Source organism: Pelodiscus sinensis, chromosome Z, assembly GCF_052426305.1.
Source record: "Pelodiscus sinensis isolate ZL-2025 chromosome Z, ASM5242630v1, whole genome shotgun sequence".
NCBI classification, from domain to species: domain Eukaryota; kingdom Metazoa; phylum Chordata; order Testudines; family Trionychidae; genus Pelodiscus; species Pelodiscus sinensis.
Window position 1 is genome coordinate 35,804,361 of NC_143085.1, and position 21,848 is coordinate 35,826,208.

Sequence of the window (21,848 nt, forward strand, 5' to 3'; positions counted from 1 at the left end):
TGCTAATCACCTGGGGTGCACTTGAATCTCTCCTGGGTGGCTGCCCAAGCGCTTAGCTTACAGGGAACAGTGGGTGTGCAGAAGCCTCTCCCATCTGGAGGCCAGAATTCCTACCCTCTCTTAGCTCCTACGTGAGAGTGGACTGGATTATTGCTTCTTTATCTCAGGTTGTACCAGCCCCAAGATTCCCTTTGGTTTGGGAGATCTCTGTACATAAGAGGCCGCAGACAGAAATGGCAGGGGAGCATCAGGGTATGTTCAAGGTAAAGCAGCAAACCCAGGATGTGCAGGGCTCTCTGAACTGGAAGCTCATGCTAGCCTCTGCTTGGCCTATTACAGGTTGGGCTTCCCTTGTCCAGCATCCTCAGGGTCCCGAACAAGGGAGTTTGCCAGACCAGAGAAGTCTCTGGACTCTCCCAGGGTCCATGGGCTGATCCGGCCAAGCTCTCTTCCCGGCCGTACGGCTCCCCTCCACCGGGCTCTGAGGATGCTGGCACTGTGCGGTCCTGGGGTCTCTGGGACCACTGGGGCTTCAGTGTTCCCAGCTCTGTTCCCTGCCAATATGCTCCTGCTGGACCATGGAGGTTGCTGGATCAGAGAGTCACAGACCAGAGAGGTTCAACCTGTATTTGCAAACAGGCAGGAGGCTCAATTAGCTCACAATTTCAAACCCGAACCATTGCAAGTGACCATTCAAATCACCCAGGGTATGTCTACACTACAAAGTTAGTTCGAACTACCGGACGTTAGTTCAAACTAACTTTAATAGGTGCTACACTAGCGCTCCGCTAGTTCGAATTTGAATCGAACTAGCGGAGCGCTTAGTTCGAACTAGGTAAACCTCATTTTACGAGGACTAACGCCTAGTTCGAACTAGCTAGTTCGAACTAAGGGCTGTGTAGCCCTTTAGTTCGAACTAGTGGGAGGCTAGCCCTCCCCAGGTTTCCCTGGTGGCCACTCTGGCCAACACCAGGGAAACTCTATGCCCCCCTCCCGGCCCCGGACCCCTTAAAGGGGCACGGGCTGGATACGGTGCCCGTGCCAGGTGCAAGCCTGCCAGCACCCAGCTAGCAGACCCTGCACCTGGCACGGCACAGAGCCACCCATCCGATGCCCCCCAGCCCACCCCCCCTTGCCGGGACCAGGCTGGCGGCTCCCGGGAGCTTGCCCTGGACCGCAAGAGGCGGGCACCTTCCTGGGCTAGTGCGGACATCGTGGACCTCGTCCACGATCTCTGAACTAGGCACAGGAAAGTGGCCGGCTAGGGCAGGAGAGCTGCCAGCCTGGCCACCCAGGACCAGGTGTGCATGAAAATCAAGGGGGTCCACTAAGACCCCAGACCCTGAGCCCTGAGCTTACAATGGCCGTCCTGGGTCAGACCAAAGGTCCATCTAGCCCAGTAGCCTGTCTTCCGACAGCGGCCAACCCTAGGGACCCTGGAGGGGATGGACCGAAGACAGTGACCAAGCCATTTGTCTCATGCCATCCCTCTCCAGCCTTCCACAAACTTTGGGCAGGGACACCACTCCTACCCCCTGGCTAAGACTACTCCATGGACCCATCCTCCATCACTTTATCTCACTTCCCTTTCAACTCTGTTCTAGTTGTAGCCTTCACAGCCTCCTGCAGCAAGGAGTTCCACAGGTTAACTAATTGCTTTGGGAAGAACAACTTTCTCTTACTAGTTTGAAGCCTGCTACCCATTCCTTTCCTTTGGTGTCCTCTAGTCCTTCTTTATGGGAACTCATGAAGAACTTTTCTGAATGCACCCTCTCCACCCAACCCCTGCTTTTAGAGACCTCTATCCTGTCCCCCCTCCGTCTCCTCTTTTCTAAGCTGAACAGTCCCAGTCTCTGTAGCCTTTCTTCATCTGGGACCTGTTCCCAACCCCTGATCATGTTAGTTGCCCTCCCTTCTCCCAGCCTTTCTCTTCCCCTCTCCCACCTCCTTTTCCCAGTCTCCCCTAGTTTTTTTCAATAAAGACAGAGTCAATGTTGGAAGAAACGTTATCTTTATTTTGTACATCAATAAGAAGGGGGGCTAGGGAAGGGTAAGTGGAAGGAGGTGAGGGAGGAATGGGGTACGAGCCCCCGATGGGGAGGACTGGGCTGGCTCTGCGGGCTTCTGGGGGTGGAAGCTCTCCTGCAGCCCCCCAATTACTCCCTTTCCCCAGATGGCAGCCTGCGGCAAGTGCAGCCGGGCTGATGGCCGAGTGGTGTGATGTGCCCAGTGTGGGCACTCAGGGCACTCCAAGCCAGAACTTCTTTGCAAGCGGGGCACCCCTTAGAACTGTGTGTCCGGGGTGGGGGTCAGGACCCTTTAAGCGCAGCCCTCGGCTAGCCTGAGACAGCATCTCCATGCTCTAAGTCCTCCTTTTATGCCCTGCCGGCACTGCTTCCGGCCATCCTTAAGCCCTGTTCAGAGTACACTCAATGTGGACTTGCTAGTTCGAACTAGCAAAACGCTAGTTCGAACTAGTTTTTAGTTCTAGATGCGTTAGTTCGAACTAGCTTAGTTCGAATTAACTAATTCGAACTAAGTTAGTTCGAACTAGCGCTGTAGTGTAGACGTACCCCCAGAGATTTAGCAAATGACAATACCCTGGGAGCAGCCTGCGCTGCCTTGCCCTGCCCTGGTTAACCTCTTGCAGCTTCTTAATCAAACTTGCTTCTTCAGTCACGACTCTAGAATCCTCTCCTTCTTCCTGTGTCCCCTTTGATGTCGGCGGCATTCCTGGGTGACTGGGATGGGCGTATCTTGGAGCCATGATCCGTTACTGTGCTTGATTGATTTCTAGTGATCTGTGTGTGGCTGGCCTTCTCACACGCAGGGATGTCTGCTTGCTATCGGGTCTTTTTCAGCGCTCTGCAGTCCTGAGCACCGGAGCTTGACTTGGGTGACATTTCTTACTCTTTCCTTGTTCTTTCCCTTCCTGCAAATGCATCTCTACTCAGCAATGGGACTGGCTGGCACCAGACCTGTGCGGTTCAATACATTCTGCTTGGGAAGACTGGGGGATATTGATCTCTCGAATCAGAACTGTCCTGTCTCTCGCTCTTTCTGGTGTGTGAGGCATCTATCTCCTATCACAGTTGTTCAGTGATGTCTTCCCTGGCTTCTCGCAGCTCCCCAGGACCTGATAGAGACACCAGTCAGTGGCCTGCCGTCCATGTGGCAGCCCAGCACCCGCAAGTCCTCCTGCTCCTCCTGCTCTCAGAATAGCTCCTCTGATGGTGGCCCATCCAACGGCTGCAGCCACGAAAGGTACGACCGGCAGGTGCCCTCTTGGTGTGGCGGATGCACGTGCACCGCAGTTCATGTGCTGGGACCATGCTGAGATCCTCAGAATGCCTTAGGGGAGAGCTGGGGATGGGGTAGACATTTGCCTCACTGCCCTCCTTTGTCAGCTGAAAGACTCTGCTGTCTCAGGGCGAGGTCAGACTCCAGGCCATGTGTCCCCCTCTTATCTACAACTCTAACGGGAACACCTTTGCAGGGCGTTTCTGTCCTATGCTGGGATGCTCAGGCTGGCACTTGGTTGTGTTTGCAGTAGGACCATGGAAACAGTTTTGCAGCACACAGAGAAGTGAAAAGTTCTTTAGCAGCAAAATCCTTGCTGTGGCCTAAAGGGGCTCAGGCTCTTCTGGGCGTGACTGTCCGGAAGGGGCTAATCGTGGTACAGGACTCCCTTCATAGGGATGGCCTATGAGCTGGGCACATCCAGGTTCTGATCCCAGCTTTCCTGTGTAGTCCCACTGCAGCCTTGGGCAGGTAGCGTAGGCTGGCATTGTCTGAGGAGACTGGGGGAGTTAGGTGCCTAACTCTCTAGCTTCTGTACAAATCCCAGTTTTACTCTCTTCCTCAGTTTCCCATCTGTAAATATCATATTGATTCTGAGTTGCCCTTTCTCCAAGCACAGTCAGCCCATGTGGGTAAGCGTTGGTCAGGTGGTGGCAGCAGAAAGCCATGACTGAGCAAACCAATGGATCAAAAAGCTTGAGCTGAGCCTCCTGGCTGTTCTCTTCTCCCGCCACACTTTGCTTCCCAGCTCAGCAGATGCCCACCTCTGAGGTGGGACAATTAGTGCAGGATAAACAAATTAGCGTTAAAAGTGAACCCTTCCCCCTCCCTCGGGTCACACTGCAGGGCAGGCTGCTGTGTGATCTGGTCATTGCATGACTGGGGCTCTGTCCGGGGGAGCACATGAGCAGTCAGTGCCATCAGGCGGGCCAAGGCACTGTGTGGCAGCAGGGCAGTAATGGGGGGCCATTCCTCTCTGATTCGTTTTCTCCTCTCTCAGCAGAACCCCATTAAAGCTCCTGTGTGACAACATGAAATACCAGATCCTCTCCCGGGCGTTCTACGGCTGTGAGTGCTCCCTAAGAGAGGGCGGGTCAGAGTCTCCTGGCCAATACAGCATGCTGTCAGCAGCAAGTTAACCGGGGGATCAATCTGGGGCCATACACAGTGCACACTCACCCACCCGTGCTGCCCGCCGACGGCATGCACCGAGTGTGGGGAATAGAATTTGGGCCAGGCTGACAGAGCCACTGCCCTTCACGCTGACCAGTATTGGCTCATTGCTTCCTGGGACTCTCCTGGCTGTTCATGTACAAACGGAGACTGTAAATTATCTGACTGCCTTCGTTCTGGGTTTGCATGGCTCCTAGCACAGCTGTGGCCTTGCTCTGAAACACGAGCTGTGGCCCAGGGAGCTACAGACAGCAGCAGCAATTTGCCCACGATCAAGAAAGCCCTCCTGGCAGTGAAACGCAGTGCTGCCCCATCCACAGCATGAATCAGGGTGGCCCAACTGTCCGATGGATGGGAGGCGCCTCAGGAATGGGGCAGCAGTAGGGGTGGCCCCTCCACACTCACCTGCTTCACTCTGCCCCACTGCCCTGCCGACCCATGGTTCCCTGCTTTTCAGTGGCACAGCAGGGCAGAGCAGAGCAGGCTGCTGGGCCACTCCAGCTCTCACTGCCCCATGTGGTAAATGCAGGGGTGACCCTATTGCCGCTGATGCACCAAGTCCTGGACTCCCCTAAGTCACATTGCTTGGGGGAGGGCGCAAAGGGGCAAGCAGGGTGGAGCTTGGGGAAGAGGTGAAGTAGGGGTGGGATGGTTCCTGCCATGGGGACAGGGCGCTGCCCCGGTCCCCATGCCTGGGTCACTGAGAGGACGTGCCCCAGGCCCCATGTCCCCTCGGGACAGCCCTGGTGAAATATATTGGGCTGTGGACCAGTCTCCCACAGGGGGAAGAGCCCTTGTTTGTGACTCAGGGAAAAAACCCTGGAAAATCTGCACTGGAGAGCAATTCCCCAGTGACACAGGGTGCATGTACTCATTGGCATTCCGCGCTTCTGCCTGTGTTCTTCTGGTTCTGAATGGATCCTTGCCTCTTCCCGACAGGGCTGGCATACTGCCGTCATCTCTCCACTGTACGAACTCACCTCTCGGCGTTGGTTAACCACAGCATTGTGTCTCCCAACCTGCCAGGGAATGCCAGCTCTGGCCTGACTGCAGAGACGTGGCAAAAATACCTGCAGGACAGCACGGTAGGTCCAGCATTCTAGTTCGACTGGTCAACGGAGGCCTAGGCAAGAACTAGTGCTGCTTCCTCAAAACACAAAGCTTCTCCATGGTAGCTAGTGTGAACAGGGCCAGGCATCGACTTCCCCTCTAGCCAGGGTGCTGAATCCCTTCTCCTTCCTAGGCCCCAGCTCCACTCCACCCTTCCCCCAAATTCTGCCCCCACCCTGCCTCTTCTCTACCTCCTCCCCTGAGCATACCACATCCCCATTCTCCCCTCCCCTTCCTGGAGTGTCCTGAATGCTGCAAAACAGCGGTTCACAGCGAGCAGGAGGCACTGGGAGGGAGGGAGGAGGAGTTGTTCAGCAGGGCTGCCGGTGGGCGAGAGGTGCTGGGGGTGGAGGGAGTTAACTGCTGGTGGATTCTCCACACCTGCTAATTTTTGCCAGTGTGTGCTCCAGAGCCCCCATGGACTAGGTGCCTTTGCTGGGTGGTCGAGCCACCGCAGGGTGGAGTGACGTGGTGGCTGTGGGTGGGAACTCTGCCCTGGGCTGTAGAACTGGAGCTGCATTGTTGGCGGTGCAGAGGCGTGAGAATGACCCCATCTCACCTGGGCCAGATCCTTTCCCTTCTGTGTCTCACCTTGGTGCTGGAGCACAGGGACCCTGCACGGCTTAACTAAGGCCCTTCCAGCCCAGTGTTCTCCAGGGAGGCCCCTAGCTTCGGAGGCCTCTGTTTTGTTTCAAGCTGAGCATTATAGTTCAGGATTTGGGGGGCGGAACTGGGACCCAAAAGGAGTGCATGCTGGGGGAATGCGGTGCTCCAGAGAGAGTTTTCAACTAGTCTGTCCACAGTCTTCCAGTAACTGAGCTCTCCCGGCAGAGTTACGAGGAGCAGGAGTTGCTACGGCTTATCTACTTTGGTGGGATCCAGCATGAGATCAGGAAAGCTGTCTGGCCGTTCCTCCTGGGCCACTACCACTTTGGGATGACGACAGTGGAGAGGCGAGAGGTCAGTATCCTGCCAGCTGGGCTGCTGCCAGGGCAGGGACTAGGGATGTTAAATTTAGATTAGTTAACTAATCAAATAGTCAATGGGATTTCCATCGACTATTCGATTAGTCAACAAGGAGGCTTCTGCCTTTGAACTGTAGCAAGAGCCCTGTCAGGCTCTTGCTTCAATTCAAAAGCGGAAACCCACAGCGGGGCACTGGACCCACAATCCCTGTGTGCCTTAGCCTTTGAAACCTACAGTAGTCCTGGTGGGGCTCTGGTACATTTCAAAAGCAGAATCGCAGCAGTCCCCTGCTTCAGTCCCCGCTCGTGCCATTTCCCATTGTACCTCTACCTCCCCTGCCTCCCACGGAGATGGTGGTGAGGGAACCAGCTTTTAAGCTGGCTCCCCACAGCACTGGCTCCTGTTCTCCCCCCTTTCTGCCTCGCTCTGATAGAGGCAGCAAGGGAGGGCAGGAAGCAACTAGTCACATCACTAGTCAACTATCTGATAGGTTTCTGCTTATTGGTTAGTTGACTAGTTGCTTACATCCCTAGCAGGGACGGGTGGCTTGAAAGCCTGGGGAGGAAGGCAGCTGGTAGAGCTGCGGTTTTTGTGCTCGGTCCGCAGTGGCTGACGTTTTGCACCGGTGGCTGTTCCAGGGTGGGAAAGGAGGGGCCGAGAAGACAGCAGGCTCAGAGCAGGGCTGGGACCAGCAAAGAGGCATGTGCTGGCTGGGGCTCAGTGGTGCCTGAGGAAAGGTCTGAGTGCCCATTGAGCAAGGGATTGAGATGCTGCTGTCTGGCTGGAGGCTGATCCCCTGCAAAGAACACTTTGCTCAACCCTTTGACAGCTTTTTGGGCAGGGAAGAAGCTGGCTCATTGTTTCTGCAAGAGGTGGCGCCTGTCCGGATGAGGTTCTCTGCCTTGGGCTGTCCAGGAGCTCAGACCAGACAGCAGAAGGTCTTGAGGCCTGGTGCTCAGCGTGGGTATGAAGCGTGTTCGGGGTGTGGGGAGCATGCTTGGGGTGGGTTGCCTCTTTCACGGACTGTCCCGGTCGGTGTTGTCCCTGAATGCTGCAGGTCGATGACCAGATCCGGGCCTGCTACGAACAGATCGTGGCGGAGTGGCTGGGCTGCGAGGCCATCGTTCGGCAAAGGGAGAAGGAATCCCACGCTGCAGCTCTGGCCAAGTGCTCTTCTGGGGTGAGCCTAGACTCCCACATTCAGCGGATGATGCACCGAGATTCGACAGTCAGCAATGAGGTGAGGGGGTTGGGGGCCTGTCAAGGATGGGGCCCAACTGCCCAGCCCAGGAAGAAGGCTCCTTTTCCCTAGCATTTTACTGCTGGCCCATTTGCCTTTCTCTTTCCTTCCCTTCCTCTCTGCCTCTCCCCATTTCTGCTCCTCTGCAGACATTGCTCACACAATGACTGTTTCACTTCCCAGCTAGACAGAGACGCTGCTGTGTGCTCTGTAATGTCTCTGTCCCCTTGGGCCTGTCCTACCTGCGGCCTTCCTGCAGAACCTTGTCTTCTCCCACCTCTTCCTTTCCCTGGGGAGCTCCAGCCTCTGCAATCCCCACACATAACCCCTGGAACTGCAGTCACGCCTGCCAGCTACCCTCTGGGCTAGATTACACAAGATCGTGCTCCAGGGTGTTGTGTCTGGATTAACTGGCATCTGGAAAAGGAATTGGGCGACCAGGGGGTGCTGGTAGTGGAGCATCTGCCACTTGAGCCATTGCAGCATGTGAAGGGCACAGCGATGTGCATTGGAAGTTCACCACCCCTGCCCAGAGATGGAGAGGCTGTGACTGAATGGGCTTGTCTGGGGCAGTTGTGTGAAAGGTGGGGTGGCAGAACAGTGCCCTTCTGGGTTACAGGCTGATCAGTGTAGACTGCAGCGTGCCCATAAGTACAGAGATGCACGGCCACGCACATGCTCAGTCTCACTCAGATGTACTCAGGCATGAGCCTTCTGCTCCAAGGCGTTGGTGGCTGCAAAGCCGGGCTCAGCATCAAAGGGCTCCTCTTCCCAACATGAAACCAAAGCCGCTCAAGGCTCCTCCCCCCAGCACGTGGGAACATTAAACACCACCCCGAGGAGCCACTTCCCACTCGCAAGCAGGGTGTCCGTGTGACAAGGGAACGGCAATTAACGGGGAAGGGAGCCCAGCATTCTTCTGGGAAAACACCACCCCAGCCTCGGTAGCATGTGGCCTTGAACAAGCCATCCCCCCCCCCCAGCACTGTTCCCGTTCAGAGCCTCCTTACACAGATGTTCCTGGGGTGCACAGATGGGGAGAGAGCCAGATGCCCCTCTCGCTCACAGTGAGATAACTTCAGTGGAGCAGAAACCATGTTGAACTGGTGTAAGAGGGAGGAGAGTCAGGCCCGAGGGTGGCGGGGGAGGAGGGTTCTGCCAGGCTCAGACACTATGGAAATAGCTGACAGGCTTTTGAAGACATGATGTCTGCACTCAGATCCCTGTTCCTGTTCTGCCTCAGCCCTGCTGGGGTCCTGGGATGCAAACTGGTCCAGCGGGAGCAGGCAGGTGGGAGGGAAGCTGTTGGGTTTAGCTATGGACCAAGCGGAGAGAGACTTGATGTCACAGGATCACATGTGGCAAGGCACGTACATCTAGGGAACAAGCACCAGGGACTGGAGGAGAGTCCATTGGAGGACTGAACACAGATGCATGCGAGAGCTATTGGTCCAGCTTTGTTCTCTGAGCAGGGCATCCATACAGGGACAGTGGGAACTGGGAAGGTGCCAGCTACAGACCAGGGCACTGCAGTGCCGAGGGGAGAATTTTCTGTGCCACAGAACAAGTGATCAGCCACGCCTTCTGACCTCATCCACTGCAAGCAAAAACCATGTCCAGGAAGGCCAAAAAAGACCGCCTGGGTCCGCCCATCTGAGCTGCATCTGTGCTCCACTGTCTCCCTACTGAAAGAGGGCACACGTGTACGTGTGTGTGTGCGTGTGTTGGTTGGTGAGTCTGTCGGATAGAGCTGGAGGTAGCTGTGGGTAGGGTGTAGGAGAGATGCAGGCAGTGCACAAATACCGTTTATTGCTTGCAGGATCTGAGGTGACACATCTCTCACACTGAGCTAGGCATGAGTGGGCTGAGAATATGGCATTTACTTCACATCAGTGAATCATTCCTGTCTCATTGGTGCCTCCCGTGTGTGGTTTAGTTTTACCCTTCCCATCTGCCTGTTCCTGCACGGGGCTGTGACAGATCCAAGAAGTGTAGAGGGTCACCCCTGCCCTTCCTTAAATCTGAAATCTGTGGTTGCAAAGTGTCTCCCTGATGATGGAGAAAGCAATCTCCTCACTGGAGACCCGGCCAACAAACTCAGTCCCAGCGTGGGCACAGGCTGCAAATCCCTGCTCCTCGTCTGTCTCTGAACGCTCTTGTCTTTACTTCATGGCAGCTTTATGTATCAATAAGTGTCACTCTGAGTGCAGGTGTCAGTTTGGCAGGAGCGACATGGCACCTTGGTCCCAAGACATGTAACGGTGTGAGTTCTGGAGGGATGAGGAGCAGGGCTACCATGCGCCCCAGAGCCTTTGTTTAGCCATGGAGGTCAGTGACCAGGAGCAGAGAAGCAGCAAGCACCGTGCATCGCGTGGCTCATTATGGATCCGTAACAGCGAGACAGAGCGTGGAGTCAGAACATGCGGCTGTCACTTCCTTAGCCGGCCTGTCTCCAGAGTCTCTCTGCAATCACGGTGCTTCACAAAGCCTGGAGCGTTGGTTATGGCCTGTGGCTTCGTTACCCATGCAAACTAAGATGTGGGGACTCAGCTCACTGCTGACTCAGGATAGGGACTGATAGATTCTGGCACTTCAGAATCTGGAGCTGCAGGCTGCGTGGCAGGCAGCACCCTACCTGGGGCCACGTGGCAGGGGGGTCAGGGCTGCTCAGGCGGCTAAGGCTGAATGGTGGTAGGGAGATGGAGCTGCCCTTGAAGCCTGGGGACAGCTGGGGCTACATGGTAGGGGGACGCTACCTGGGAGAGTCTCTTGGGAGGCAGCGCCATTGGCAGGTGCCATGGGGGCACACATCCGAACATGCACCCATGACCTCGCTATTAGTGCACAAGACAAAACTCACTCTACTCACGGATGGAGAATCTTGGAGGGAACACTACTCACAGGCATCAACAATTTTCTTCAACTGGGTCATGAGAAAAACAGTTTGAAAACCACTGCTTTGGTCCCTGCTAGAGGCAGGGACAAATCACCCAAGCCATAGGACAAGTCCCATGCTCCCATGAATCTCTTATTTCCCCAGTTGAAATGCGAGGCTTTGTCAGTTTCCCCTGCCTGATCCAGAGGTGCGTGCTTCCAATATCACTGCTGTGTTGCTTCCCCCGGTGTTCCAGGTGGGGTGGTAGAACAAGCCCGTGTGTTGCCTCTTCCACTGACCATTCCTCTCCTCTCTTTTGCAGTCTTCCCAAAGCTGCAGCTCTGGCCAACAAGGCCATACTCGGCTGCAGAGTGACTCCAGCTCCAGCACACAGGTAACGCGCAGAGCTTGGTAGGGCAGGCTGGTGCCTGTTCAGCAGCTGCCGCCCCTCAGTGTGACTCCTGCATTTGGGTTGATGCACTTGTCTTAGGGGTGTCCAAAATCAGTTGGACTCACCCCACTGCAGCCTGTATGCCACTCTGAAGGCTGCACAAATTAAGATAGGGCACTGCTTTATATGACTTGCCATCCAGGAGTCCTGCCTGGGTTCTAGGAAAGATTTGCTCCATTTTCTGCAAATGCTGTGCATGTGCTGACCTCATTAGCTCCCAGCTTTGGTGCCTTCAGCTCCGTGGTCACCAACAGGTCGATCACGATCAACTGGTCGATTGCGAGCTCCCCCATTTCCCTCCCACCCCCGAGAAGCCTCATTACCTACCTCAAGTGAAAATGGAGGTAGTGTCGGTTTCCTGGGGATGGACAGAAGTCCCACAGCTTAGCGCCACTTCCAGCGATTCTGGAAATAGCACTAGCTGCTCTGCCGGGTGTAGTGCGGGAGGGAGCATTGGTTCCCTGCACTGCACAGGAGGGGTGAGTCAGCCCCTGGGCAGGTGCGCGCACAGGGTTTCTCTGCACCGGGGGGGGAGGGGGAGGCCCTGGGGCAGGCGTGTGCGGGGTTTCCTTGTGCCGGGGGAGCAAGGGGGCAGGGGAGATCGGGAGGAGGAGGACTGGAGAACCAGCCAGCCATGGGGCAGGCACGCACGCATGCGCGTGGGGTTTCACTGCGCTGGGGGAGTCGGCCCCGGGGCAGGTGTGCGGGAGGGTGGGGGGAGTGAGTTTGCACCGGGAGGAGGCATGCTCTGGCTTCCCGTGAGGTGGTGGAGAGTCTTGGGAGGGGGCAGATGCAGGGGACCCTCTGCCTCCACTGCCTCCCCATCCCCATTCTCCCATTCCCTCTCCCCACTGCCCACTCCCCTGTCCCCAGCTACAGAACTCTGTCCCCACTCCCCTGTCCCCAGCCACAGAACTCTGTCCCCACACCCCTGTCCCAAGCTACAGAACTCTGTCCCCACTCCCCTGTCCCCAGCCACAGAACTCTGTCCCCACACCCCTGTCCCAAGCTACAGAACTCTGTCCCCACTCCCCTGTCCCCAGCCACAGAACTCTGTCCCCACACCCCTGTCCCAAGCTACAGAACTCTGTCCCCACTCCCCTGTCCCAAGCTACAGAACTCTGTCCCCACTCCCCTGTCCCCAGCCACAGAACTCTGTCCCCACACCCCTGTCCCAAGCTACAGAACTCTGTCCCCACTCCCCTGTCCCAAGCTACAGAACTCTGTCCCCACTCCCCTGTCCCAAGCTACAGAACTCTGTCCCCACTCCCCTGTCCCCAGCCACAGAACTCTGTCCCCACACCCCTGTCCCAAGCTACAGAACTCTGTCCCCACTCCCCTGTCCCAAGCTACAGAACTCTGTCCCCACTCCCCTGTCCCAAGCTACAGAACTCTGTCCCCACTCCCCTGTCCCCAGCTACAGAACTCTGTCCCCACTCCCCTGTCCCAAGCTACAGAACTCTGTCTCCACTGGCACCCTGTCCCCTGCCAAAGCACCCACTAGCTCCCTTCCCTGGTACTATGTCCCCTGTTCCCACCAACACAGGTGGGGCCACATTAGTGTAGCTTTGGGGGGGGGTGGAGGAGGGTTTTTTTGCATCTCACTTGTGTGGCCCTAACTGACTTTTCTTGGGTCAGTGACCCCTGACTCAAGACAGGTTCGCTGCCCTTCTCAGAAATAAGGACAATGCAGAAACTTTTTGTTTGACACAATATTTAATTTAAAAATGAAGCCTAGCCAACAAATCCCAAATTGGGGCCAAGCCCCCATCTGGCCACAGCATCATAGCACTCCTGCACTCCCCTTTCCCCCAGATCCTACATCTGAGCCTATCATACACTGGAACCCCCTGCCCTGAGCCCCTCACATACCCCAACCCAAATTCCTGAACCCTCACATCCAGAAGTCTGTGGCTTGCTTAGTACCCTATCCCTACATCTGACCCCAACACTGCCTGGCCTGGCACCCTCGCCCCAAGCCAGTATCCCCTTATCCACCTTCTCCTGCATCCAGATTTCCTCCCAGAGCTTGCACCTCCCACCCCTTCCCACTCCCAAATCCCTGATTCCCACCCCAGAACCTACACATCCTGTTTCAACTCAGCGAGGGTATGGCTAGACTGCAGGAGTTTTTCAGGATTCCGGAGATACCCCAGAAAAACTCTTCTGCATCCAGGGATGTGTTTATTCTTCCACTTCTTTTAGTGGAAGAGCAAACATGATCTTTCGGTCACCCCTATATTCCTCTTTCCACAAGGAATAAGGGGGCTTCCAAAAGAAGGAGGTTTTCTGACATTTGGTCCAGTCTAGACAGGCCAAATGTTGGAAAAACCTCTTCCTACAGAAGAATTGGGGAAAAAGCAGCAGTATAAGGGTTGGGGATAGCAAGTGATGGAGAGGAGGTGAATAGAGAGGGCGGAGCGGGGCTTCAAAGAAGGGGCGGGTGGTAGATCTTGGATTGTTCTGTCATTTAAAAAGTGATCTTGGGTGTGAAAAGGTTGCAGACCACTGCTTTAGTTGATTCATATGAGAGCAGCCATTTGTGTACCTAAATTACAACCCTGCTCATGCCTTTCTGCATTAAAATACTGTGTAGACTGTGGTCACTTTTTCTGTAAAGAACCAGAACCTGCCTCTGGCTAGACTGAGTAAGACTGTATGTTTGAAGCTGGGGACTTCTGTGGATATGATAATGAGGATGTTTTTGTTTTCTGACCTAGCCATCTCCATGGAAGACCCCTGCAGTTCAGCAACATACAAATTAAAATTCAGCTCATCCTAGGCAGTGTATTGGAGCATCCCCAAAGGATAGCCAGAGCCAGAATCAAGATGGGTTGGCTCTTCTCTACGGAGTGACCCTTGCTCAGCTCAGGGCTCTGTCTTTAGCTGGAGTAGGTCTTAACGTGGTGCCTGAGTTTGGATCCATGTCTTACTCATAAGCCAAAGGAGGCCTGACTGCGTCTGTGAGGCATGCTGGAGTCTTTCTAGCTGCTTCATTGTCATGTGCTGTAAAGACTCTGCCTTCGGCCACATCTGTCCTGCCCCAATGTCTGTTGTTTGTGGGGTTGCAGGTGCATCACTGATTTGATGATGCGCAAATCAAACTAGGACCCAGCTCTCTCTTGAGTGGCTTTGGTGCTGCAGAACTTCCAGGAGTTGCAAGCAGTGAAAGCTGCTCATTGGTGCCTTTGAACGTATGCAGGTAGCACAGTGACTGAGTAGGAGGGTGTCACTTTTCAGAGCAGAGCTTCATGCAACTTCACTCAGTAGGGAACCCAGGGATTGCATTGCCAGCCAGAGTTAGAGATGGTTAGTGAATGCAAAGGGTTTTTGGCCAGGCTAAGGGGGCTTTCTGCTCATTGTTTGCGCAGGTGTTTGAATCGGTTGATGAGGTGGAGCAGACCGAGGTGGATGCCCAACTTGAAAACGGCAAACAACACAAAATCCTGAATGGGGCTGCTGCCAATGGCACATGTTCCCCTGACTCGGGCCATCCCTCCTCCCAGTATTTCTCCAGCACGTCAGGCTATTCAGAGCACAGCTTCAGCACTGAAGATAATGCAGCTGAATGCAGCAAAATGGTGGCCGGCCACCAAGAAAGAGCCAGTGGGGCAGAGACCCAGAAACCACCAAGCTCAGCCAACACAGTGTCAGAGGGTGGGCTGACAGAAGAGGAGCTGCAGGGTCAGGACACCCTAGAAAGTGAATGTCCCATCAATGGAAGCTTAGAAGTCTTTATTCCAGTTGGCGAGAGCACGGCGGGGATTGCAGCAGACAATGAAGTGGGGAGCTGTTCTCTGGTGGATGGGAGCTGGGCTGGCGGTGAAGCTGAAAAGCGCAGCTTGGTGGGGAGTGAAGACAATCTGTCGGAGGAACCAGAGATGGAGAGCTTGTACCCACAGCTGGATTCCCTGGTTGTGGCTGACTTGGCTAACAATCAAGTCTCTCCTGTCTCCTCAACGGGGGTCACCTACTCTGTGAGTATTACTTAGGAATTTCCATCTCGGGCTGGGACCCCTTTGCGAATGCAATTTGCTGGTTGCTCTGTGCAACTCGCCCCGTTGGTTCTGCAGTTGCATGCGTGATGGGAATGCCTTCCCACCTGGAGTGCAGGGCCCAGGGATTCATTTGACCTTGCTGCATTCCTTTGAGGGGGTAAGAGTGGGGTTATATCTGTATTATTTCCATCCCTGCTTCTGTAGCCAGAGCTCCTAGACATGTACACCGTGAACCTGCATCGCATTGAGAAGGACGTGCAGCGGTGTGACCGGAATTACTGGTACTTCACACCTGCCAACCTGGAGAAGCTCCGCAACGTCATGTGCAGGTACTGCTTGGTGGGGGAGTCGGGGCAGGAGCTGAGTCTCTCGCATGTGGCCCATTCATAAGTGGGGTGCATGTGACAGGAAACCCCAGGCCATGGGGGGTGGCTTCAGTGGTGCTCCAAACCCATTTGTTTTCTGTTTTATTGTGTCTCCCACCTAGAAGGCTCCCATGTCCTCAGGCAGCTTGCGATCAGAGTATTAAGACAGGATTGGTGGCTACAAGAAACTAGCCTCTGAGACCCCACCCGCAATAGCCATTGATGGCAATGACCGTCAGCTCCTCTCTGGCACCTCAGATTGACAGTTACCTGATAAGCATTACCCTTACTAGGGATGTAAGCGGCTAATCAACTAGTCAACTAACCAGTAGGCAAAACTTATCAGCTAGTCGACACTCTAGTCGACTAGTCGCTTCCCCCCACTTGCTGCCTCTATCACAAAGAGGTATCAACGGGGTGGGTGGATGAGGAGGGGGATGCTGGAGTGAGCCTGCTTAAAAGCCAGTTCCCCCTAGCTCCAGCTCTGTGGGAGGGGGCAGGGGCGCAGCGGCAGCCAACTTTGAAATATTCAAGAGTTCCAGCTGGGGACTCCTGTTCATTTCAAAGTTGGAATGCCGCATGGAGCCCTGGGCCAGTGCTGGGGCTCTTGGGCCTTTCAAAGCAGAACTCCCCTTTGGCCCCAGGCTCGTGCCAGCTTTGAAATGTACCAAAGTCACCCGCAGGGACACTTGTGCCTTTCAAAGAGGAAGCACAGCATGGAGCCTGGGGCCAGTGCAGGACTCTGAGTCCCTTGCTGACCCCAGACTCCATGCAGCGCTTCCACTTTGAAAAGCACAAGACCCCCTGCTGGGGACTTTGGTACATTTCAAAGGCAAACACAGAAGTTCTTATTGAATAATCGAATAGTCGATGGAAATCCCATCGACTATTCGATTAGTTAATTAATCGAAATTTAACATCCCTAACCCTTCCTGAATGATATTTACTGGCTAACTAGTTAACGAGTGCCTGGGAGCGGCACCCGGCTGGCAGCCAGCTGTGGGCAGAGAGAGGACTGTTCCAGCCCTGCTGAAACCCCACATGGACCTGCTGGCTTGTGTGTAGCTCAGAGCAGGTGGGTTCTGCTCTTACATGCTAACAAGGTCACCCAGGACAGCAGCAGACACTGTTTCACCACATCCAGCCTCCCATTGCGGAACAGAGTTCAGTCCACTCAGTTGTCTGGCTATGTAGAATTTTAATGATTCACCCTGCAGAATCCAAATGCTAATGAGGAGTGAAAATGCCAGACGTTCGTTACTTGTGCTTCTTACAGCAGGTGGCGAGGGCTGTAGGAGTACCTGGAATGACAAATACCTGGGTGGATTTCTTCTGTTGGTTAGTCATCTCCTGAGGAGGTCATTGTAGAGCCTATCACAGCCCACAAACAGCTGCAGCACAGCAGACCCAGGCCGTTAATAATACATGGCTCAGCAATATGAGGAAAAGAAATCATTTCATTAGTGCTGCCACTGAATCTCACAGGCAGGCCTGGAAGATTTTGGCTGAGATGAAACCTCCGGTGCAGCAGGCGGCTGGAAAGCTAACAGAAAAGACTGACAGGATTGTTAAGTAATGATGTTTTTACGCCACGAATAGGCTTTTGTGGCCTTCTGTAGTGAATTTTGATTTATTGCCAAATATGGCATGTGATCTTTGCCAAACTATAATTGCTCGCCAGGAGCTCTTGATCCAGGGAGGGAGAAGCAAGTAGCAGCAAGTTGTCTGCACAGATGAGCTGTCTAGTGGGTCAGAGAAGGGACTGGAGGGCAGGGCATGTGTCTTTTTTTCCCTTTAACAAACAAGGTGTTAAATCTTTGCTGTTCGCACATTGCCCTGGCACTGTGTGATTCTGATTTCACTTGCTCCTGAGCTGGTCCTGGCTGAGTCGTTATTGTGTGGTATTGACTTGGGATGTGCACCACGAATCTAATTGCTAACATGCCCCTTCATGGCTCAGCGCTGAAGGGCAGTGAATCGTTTATAGGCTAGCTGAGCTGCTGGAATGAGTGAACAAACTGAGAGTGGAATTAGCAGGGGGAAGAGAAGGCAGCTCTCCTGTCTCCATGATGATCTCCATGGCCCTCCTGCACGGAAAGGCAAGCTCGAGCAGCAAGCAGCACTGCTGGGCTCTGAAAGGAGCCCTGCCAGTCCATCTCTGAGGGAAGGTGGCCGGGCCATGTCGAGGAGCAAACGGGTGCAGGGTAGAGTGTGGCAGTGAAACGTGTTCTCAGAGAGCGCCCCCTGCTGCACCTTCCCTAGGGAGAAAGGAAGATGCAGATGTCTCCGCTAATCTTGCACCAACTGTATCTCTGTCAGACACATGCAGGACCCCAGCTGCTGCTCCGCGTGCTGCCCTTCTAGAAGGATGTTGCAGTGCATGGCCACCAATGATCGCTGTGCTGGCAGGTCCTTTCTAAAGGCAATGTGCACTGGGGACCTAGAGCTAAGCCTTGTCCCCTTCCCCCAGAGCCACATCTTCACTCAGTTTTACTTGGCCCTTGTTCACCATTGATGTTGGTGGGGATCCATGGGGTCTGTGTCCCCTGCCGGATGCCAGGCACTGCCATCCACGCCTGGGGGGCATGACGACAGCACACGGCGCTAAGGACCTGAGCCCTTTGGCTTCAGACTTTGGGTCCATGGAATCGGAAGGGGCAGGTGGGCTACAGGCAGGCACTCTGCATGCTGCCCAGAGGAGGGTGGGCTGCCCTCCTAATGAGCTGCCTCTCGTGGTGAGTTCACAGCCTGTCTTCCCCACTGTCTCCCCAGCTACATCTGGCAGCACATTGAGATTGGCTACGTGCAGGGAATGTGCGACCTGCTGGCACCTCTCCTGGTCATCCTGGACGATGGTGAGTGAGCATGTCCCTGCAGCTCCAGCAGGTGCGTGCAGCTGAGTGTTTGAAAGGGGAGGTGGGGTGAGAGCTTGCTGACTCCACCACTCCCACAGATCTGCCAGGTCCAGGCATGCCTGGCTCTGCCAGGGTGCCCTGTGCCCATGCTGCTGCAGGCTTCCAACAGGGACTGCACGAGCACAGGTTACACTTCCTCTACACAGCCTCCAGCAGGGCCTGGAGAGACCCTCTGGGTGGGGAAGAGGCTCTGTCTCCGTGCTCCGTTGCACCCTGGCTCTCTGCTGCCGAGACTCAACAATTACTTTCAGTTGTGTGTGCGTGTTGCCGATGTGTACGTACTGACACCATGCTAAGGTGGCTGTGCACTCTGTGAGAGTGTGTGTGTGTGTGTCTCTCTCTGGTCCCATGCAGAGGCGCTCGCTTTCAGCTGCTTCACTGAGCTCATGAAAAGGATGAACCAGAATTTCCCACATGGGGGGGCCATGGACACCCACTTCGCTAACATGCGATCACTGATCCAGGTACTGGGCTGGGCTCATGGCGGGAGGGCAATGGCTTCTCAGGCCGGCCAAAGGAAGGTTTTTTTCATTCAGCTGCTGTGTTGAAGGGCTCGTAGGTGGAGGGTGTGGGGGAATCCTGGGTTCTGGAGGCAGCTCCCTTGGTGTTTGGGGAGGGCACTGGAGGCACCTGTGGGGAACCCCATACAGGAGGGAGTGTTACAGCTACAGAGGAGCTTGATGGAGCATGGGCAGGGCAGAGGGCAGGGCCAAAAGGCTGGATGGGAGGAGTAGCTGGTGCCTCTTGTGCACTAACTGGTTCCTGGGTTCCCTTTGCTTTTCTTGGACAGATCTTAGACTCTGAACTCTTTGAGCTGATGCACCAGAATGGGGACTACACCCATTTCTACTTCTGTTATCGATGGTTTCTCCTGGACTTCAAGCGAGGTGAGTGGTGTGAGCCAGCCATGGCCTCAAGACCTCTACTGAACTCAGCACAACAGGAATGTCCCAGGGTGCCTGTATCTTAAAAACGGGGGCTATGTCTACACTGCCCTCATTTTGTGCAAAAAATATGCAAATGAGGCGAAGTGTGGAATATTGCTGTGCCTCATTTGCATAATTAATGAGGCTCCGTTTTTGTGCAAGAGGCTTTTGCACAAGAGCGCAAGAGGGGGATTTTAGCCATGTAGATGGCTTCTTTTTGTGCAAAAGCCTCTTGCGCAAAAATGGAGCCTAATTAATTATGCAAATTATGTTTTGCCTCATTTGCATGGTTTTTTGCGCAAAATGGGCACAGTATAGACATAGCCTGACATCGATTCAGATATTCCTGGGGGCAAGGAAAGGAACAAATTCAGGGATCCTCTCCCAGTCTTTGCTTGTGCCCCACAGGAGGCTCGTCTGGGGAGTCTCCCCTCTCTCCGACCCATCTAGCATATAAGCTGCCAGGAGTCAAGCTCTCAGTGGCTGCTCTGCACTCCATTGCACAGACTCCCCATCTTGCGGCTTGCTGCACCATTTGGCCCAGCCACCCGATGGATGGATGGAGGAGCAGCTGGGCCACGGTTCAGTGGTGGTGGCATACCACTGACATATGGCATGGCTAGCTCTCCATCCATTTGGAGGAAGAGCAGGGTCTAATTTCAGTGGCTTTGTAATGATGAAGCCAGAGTGACATTAGTAGATGTCATTACAGGGTTGATATTTGCAAAACACCCCCGGTCTCAAAGCTTTTCAACCTAGGGGAACAACAATTCATTCTTCTTTTTAAAAAATAAGTTGCAGCTGTGGCTCTCTCTGACATTCTCATCTAATGGCCTCCCCTCTCACCCCTCGGACATCCTCCCTCCCACGTGGAAGAGATAATAATCTGGCTTCATCCTAGTCCCCGTAAGTCACAACACAAAGTGGCATCAAAAGCCAGCCCAGTGGGAGATTTCCAGAGTAGGCAGGCTGTGGGTTTGGAATGTCAGATTGCTAGTGAGCGAGTTATGTGAGCAGTGCTAACACTAAGCTTGCGGATAGCTGCGGTGGGGCCATCCCTTACTTGAGAGTAATTCCTTCACAGAATGCTACTTCCCAGTATTCTCATGTTGGAGCAGCAATAATAGGAAAATAATGTATATTAGATGTAGAGGCCATAATGTGGATAACAAATATCTGGGCACAGGAAAGTGGAATAATGTATAGAGTCACATACTTTAAGGCCGGATAGGACCATTAGATCATCTCGTCTGACCTCCTGGATAACACAGGGCAGAGAATTTCACAAGTTATCTCTGTATTGAGCCCTATAACTTGTGTTTGGAAAAAGCAGCTTTCAGGAGGGCAGCCAGTGTAGGTTGGAAGACATCAAGAGATGGAAAACCTGCTACTTCTCTTGAGAGCTTGTTACAGCAGTTAATCACCCGCAGTGTTAAAAAAATGCTGCCATATTTCTAATTTGAATTTGGCTGGATGCTAAATCCTAATGTTGGTGCTTGTTCTGCTTTTCTCCTTTAAATCTTTTGCACCGGGACTGAATGTTCTGCCACATCCACCCATCTAACTCCAACAGCTAGTAAGGTTTCCCCTTATTATACTGGTGGGAGATCCGAGTCGGCTACATTTTAGTCCTTACTTCCTAGCAGGAGTCTGATTACTTTCCATTGATGAGAACAACTTTCCATATAAGTTAACCCTGAGTCTGAATCCAATTCCCCTTTAAAACCTTCCAGAGAAGGGACCCTCCATTGTTGCTGGGCATTCTCCATAGACCCATTCTAAGTCCTGAACCCATCCCAAATGATGCCCTAGCATAGCCGCTGTTGTTCTCTCTGTTACAGAATTGGTATATGATGATGTTTTCTCTGTCTGGGAGACTATCTGGGCAGCTGCACGCGTCTCCTCTTCACACTATGTCCTCTTCATAGCCCTGGCCTTGGTGGAAATGTACCGGGACATCATTTTGGAAAATAACATGGATTTTACAGATATCATCAAGTTCTTCAATGGTATGTCCTGAATTTTGTTGGGCAGAGCCACTGGCAATCACTCAGCCTTTGTCAGCCAGTATTCGTGGTTTGGTAGTGTTAGTCTCACCTGATAACCAGTGTATGTTGAAACAGAATGGGACAGTATCGCTCACAAGAGGGCGCCAGGCTGATGTCTTGAGCACAGAGGTGTGAGCCAGCGCTTTGTCAGTTCTAATCCTGACTCCGGATTCCGCTTCCCTCTGGGGCTTCAGGGCAGTGGCTTCACTGCTCCATGCCGCAGATTCTCCACTACGTGTATGGTTACATCCCCTTGTGGGGACTGGTCTCTACAAGGATTCTTTAGCTAATGATGATTCTCATCAGTATTTAATGAGGAGCTTCTGGACACAGCCAAGATTAGAGGCCCACAACTGCGCTGAACAGCTTTCTCTCCTTCCCCAAACATGGCCTGGGGAGAGAGATGCAGACCATTGGTGGGCTCCTGCCTCTCTCAGGACTGGAAGCTATTTGGCCATTGTTTGTTAATTCTGTTTCTTTC

At 53.9% G+C, this 21,848-nt stretch overlaps 1 protein-coding gene across 6 annotated transcripts in view; it reads left to right on the forward strand.

Moving 5' to 3' along the window:
* Window positions 1-21,848, forward strand: part of SGSM1 (small G protein signaling modulator 1) — a 98,811-nt gene that overhangs the window by 66,424 nt on the left and 10,539 nt on the right. For all 6 annotated transcript variants that reach the window (XM_075898859.2, XM_075898863.2, XM_075898860.2 and 3 more), the window contains 12 exons: window positions 3,126-3,264; window positions 4,304-4,368; window positions 5,413-5,558; window positions 6,415-6,543; window positions 7,607-7,789; window positions 10,987-11,058; window positions 14,487-15,092; window positions 15,318-15,442; window positions 18,251-18,333; window positions 18,748-18,857; window positions 19,184-19,280; window positions 21,161-21,328. In XM_075898859.2, coding sequence (XP_075754974.2) covers window positions 3,126-3,264; window positions 4,304-4,368; window positions 5,413-5,558; window positions 6,415-6,543; window positions 7,607-7,789; window positions 10,987-11,058; window positions 14,487-15,092; window positions 15,318-15,442; window positions 18,251-18,333; window positions 18,748-18,857; window positions 19,184-19,280; window positions 21,161-21,328 — 1,923 coding nt within the window. The remainder of the gene's footprint in view (window positions 1-3,125; window positions 3,265-4,303; window positions 4,369-5,412; window positions 5,559-6,414; window positions 6,544-7,606; window positions 7,790-10,986; window positions 11,059-14,486; window positions 15,093-15,317; window positions 15,443-18,250; window positions 18,334-18,747; window positions 18,858-19,183; window positions 19,281-21,160; window positions 21,329-21,848) is intronic.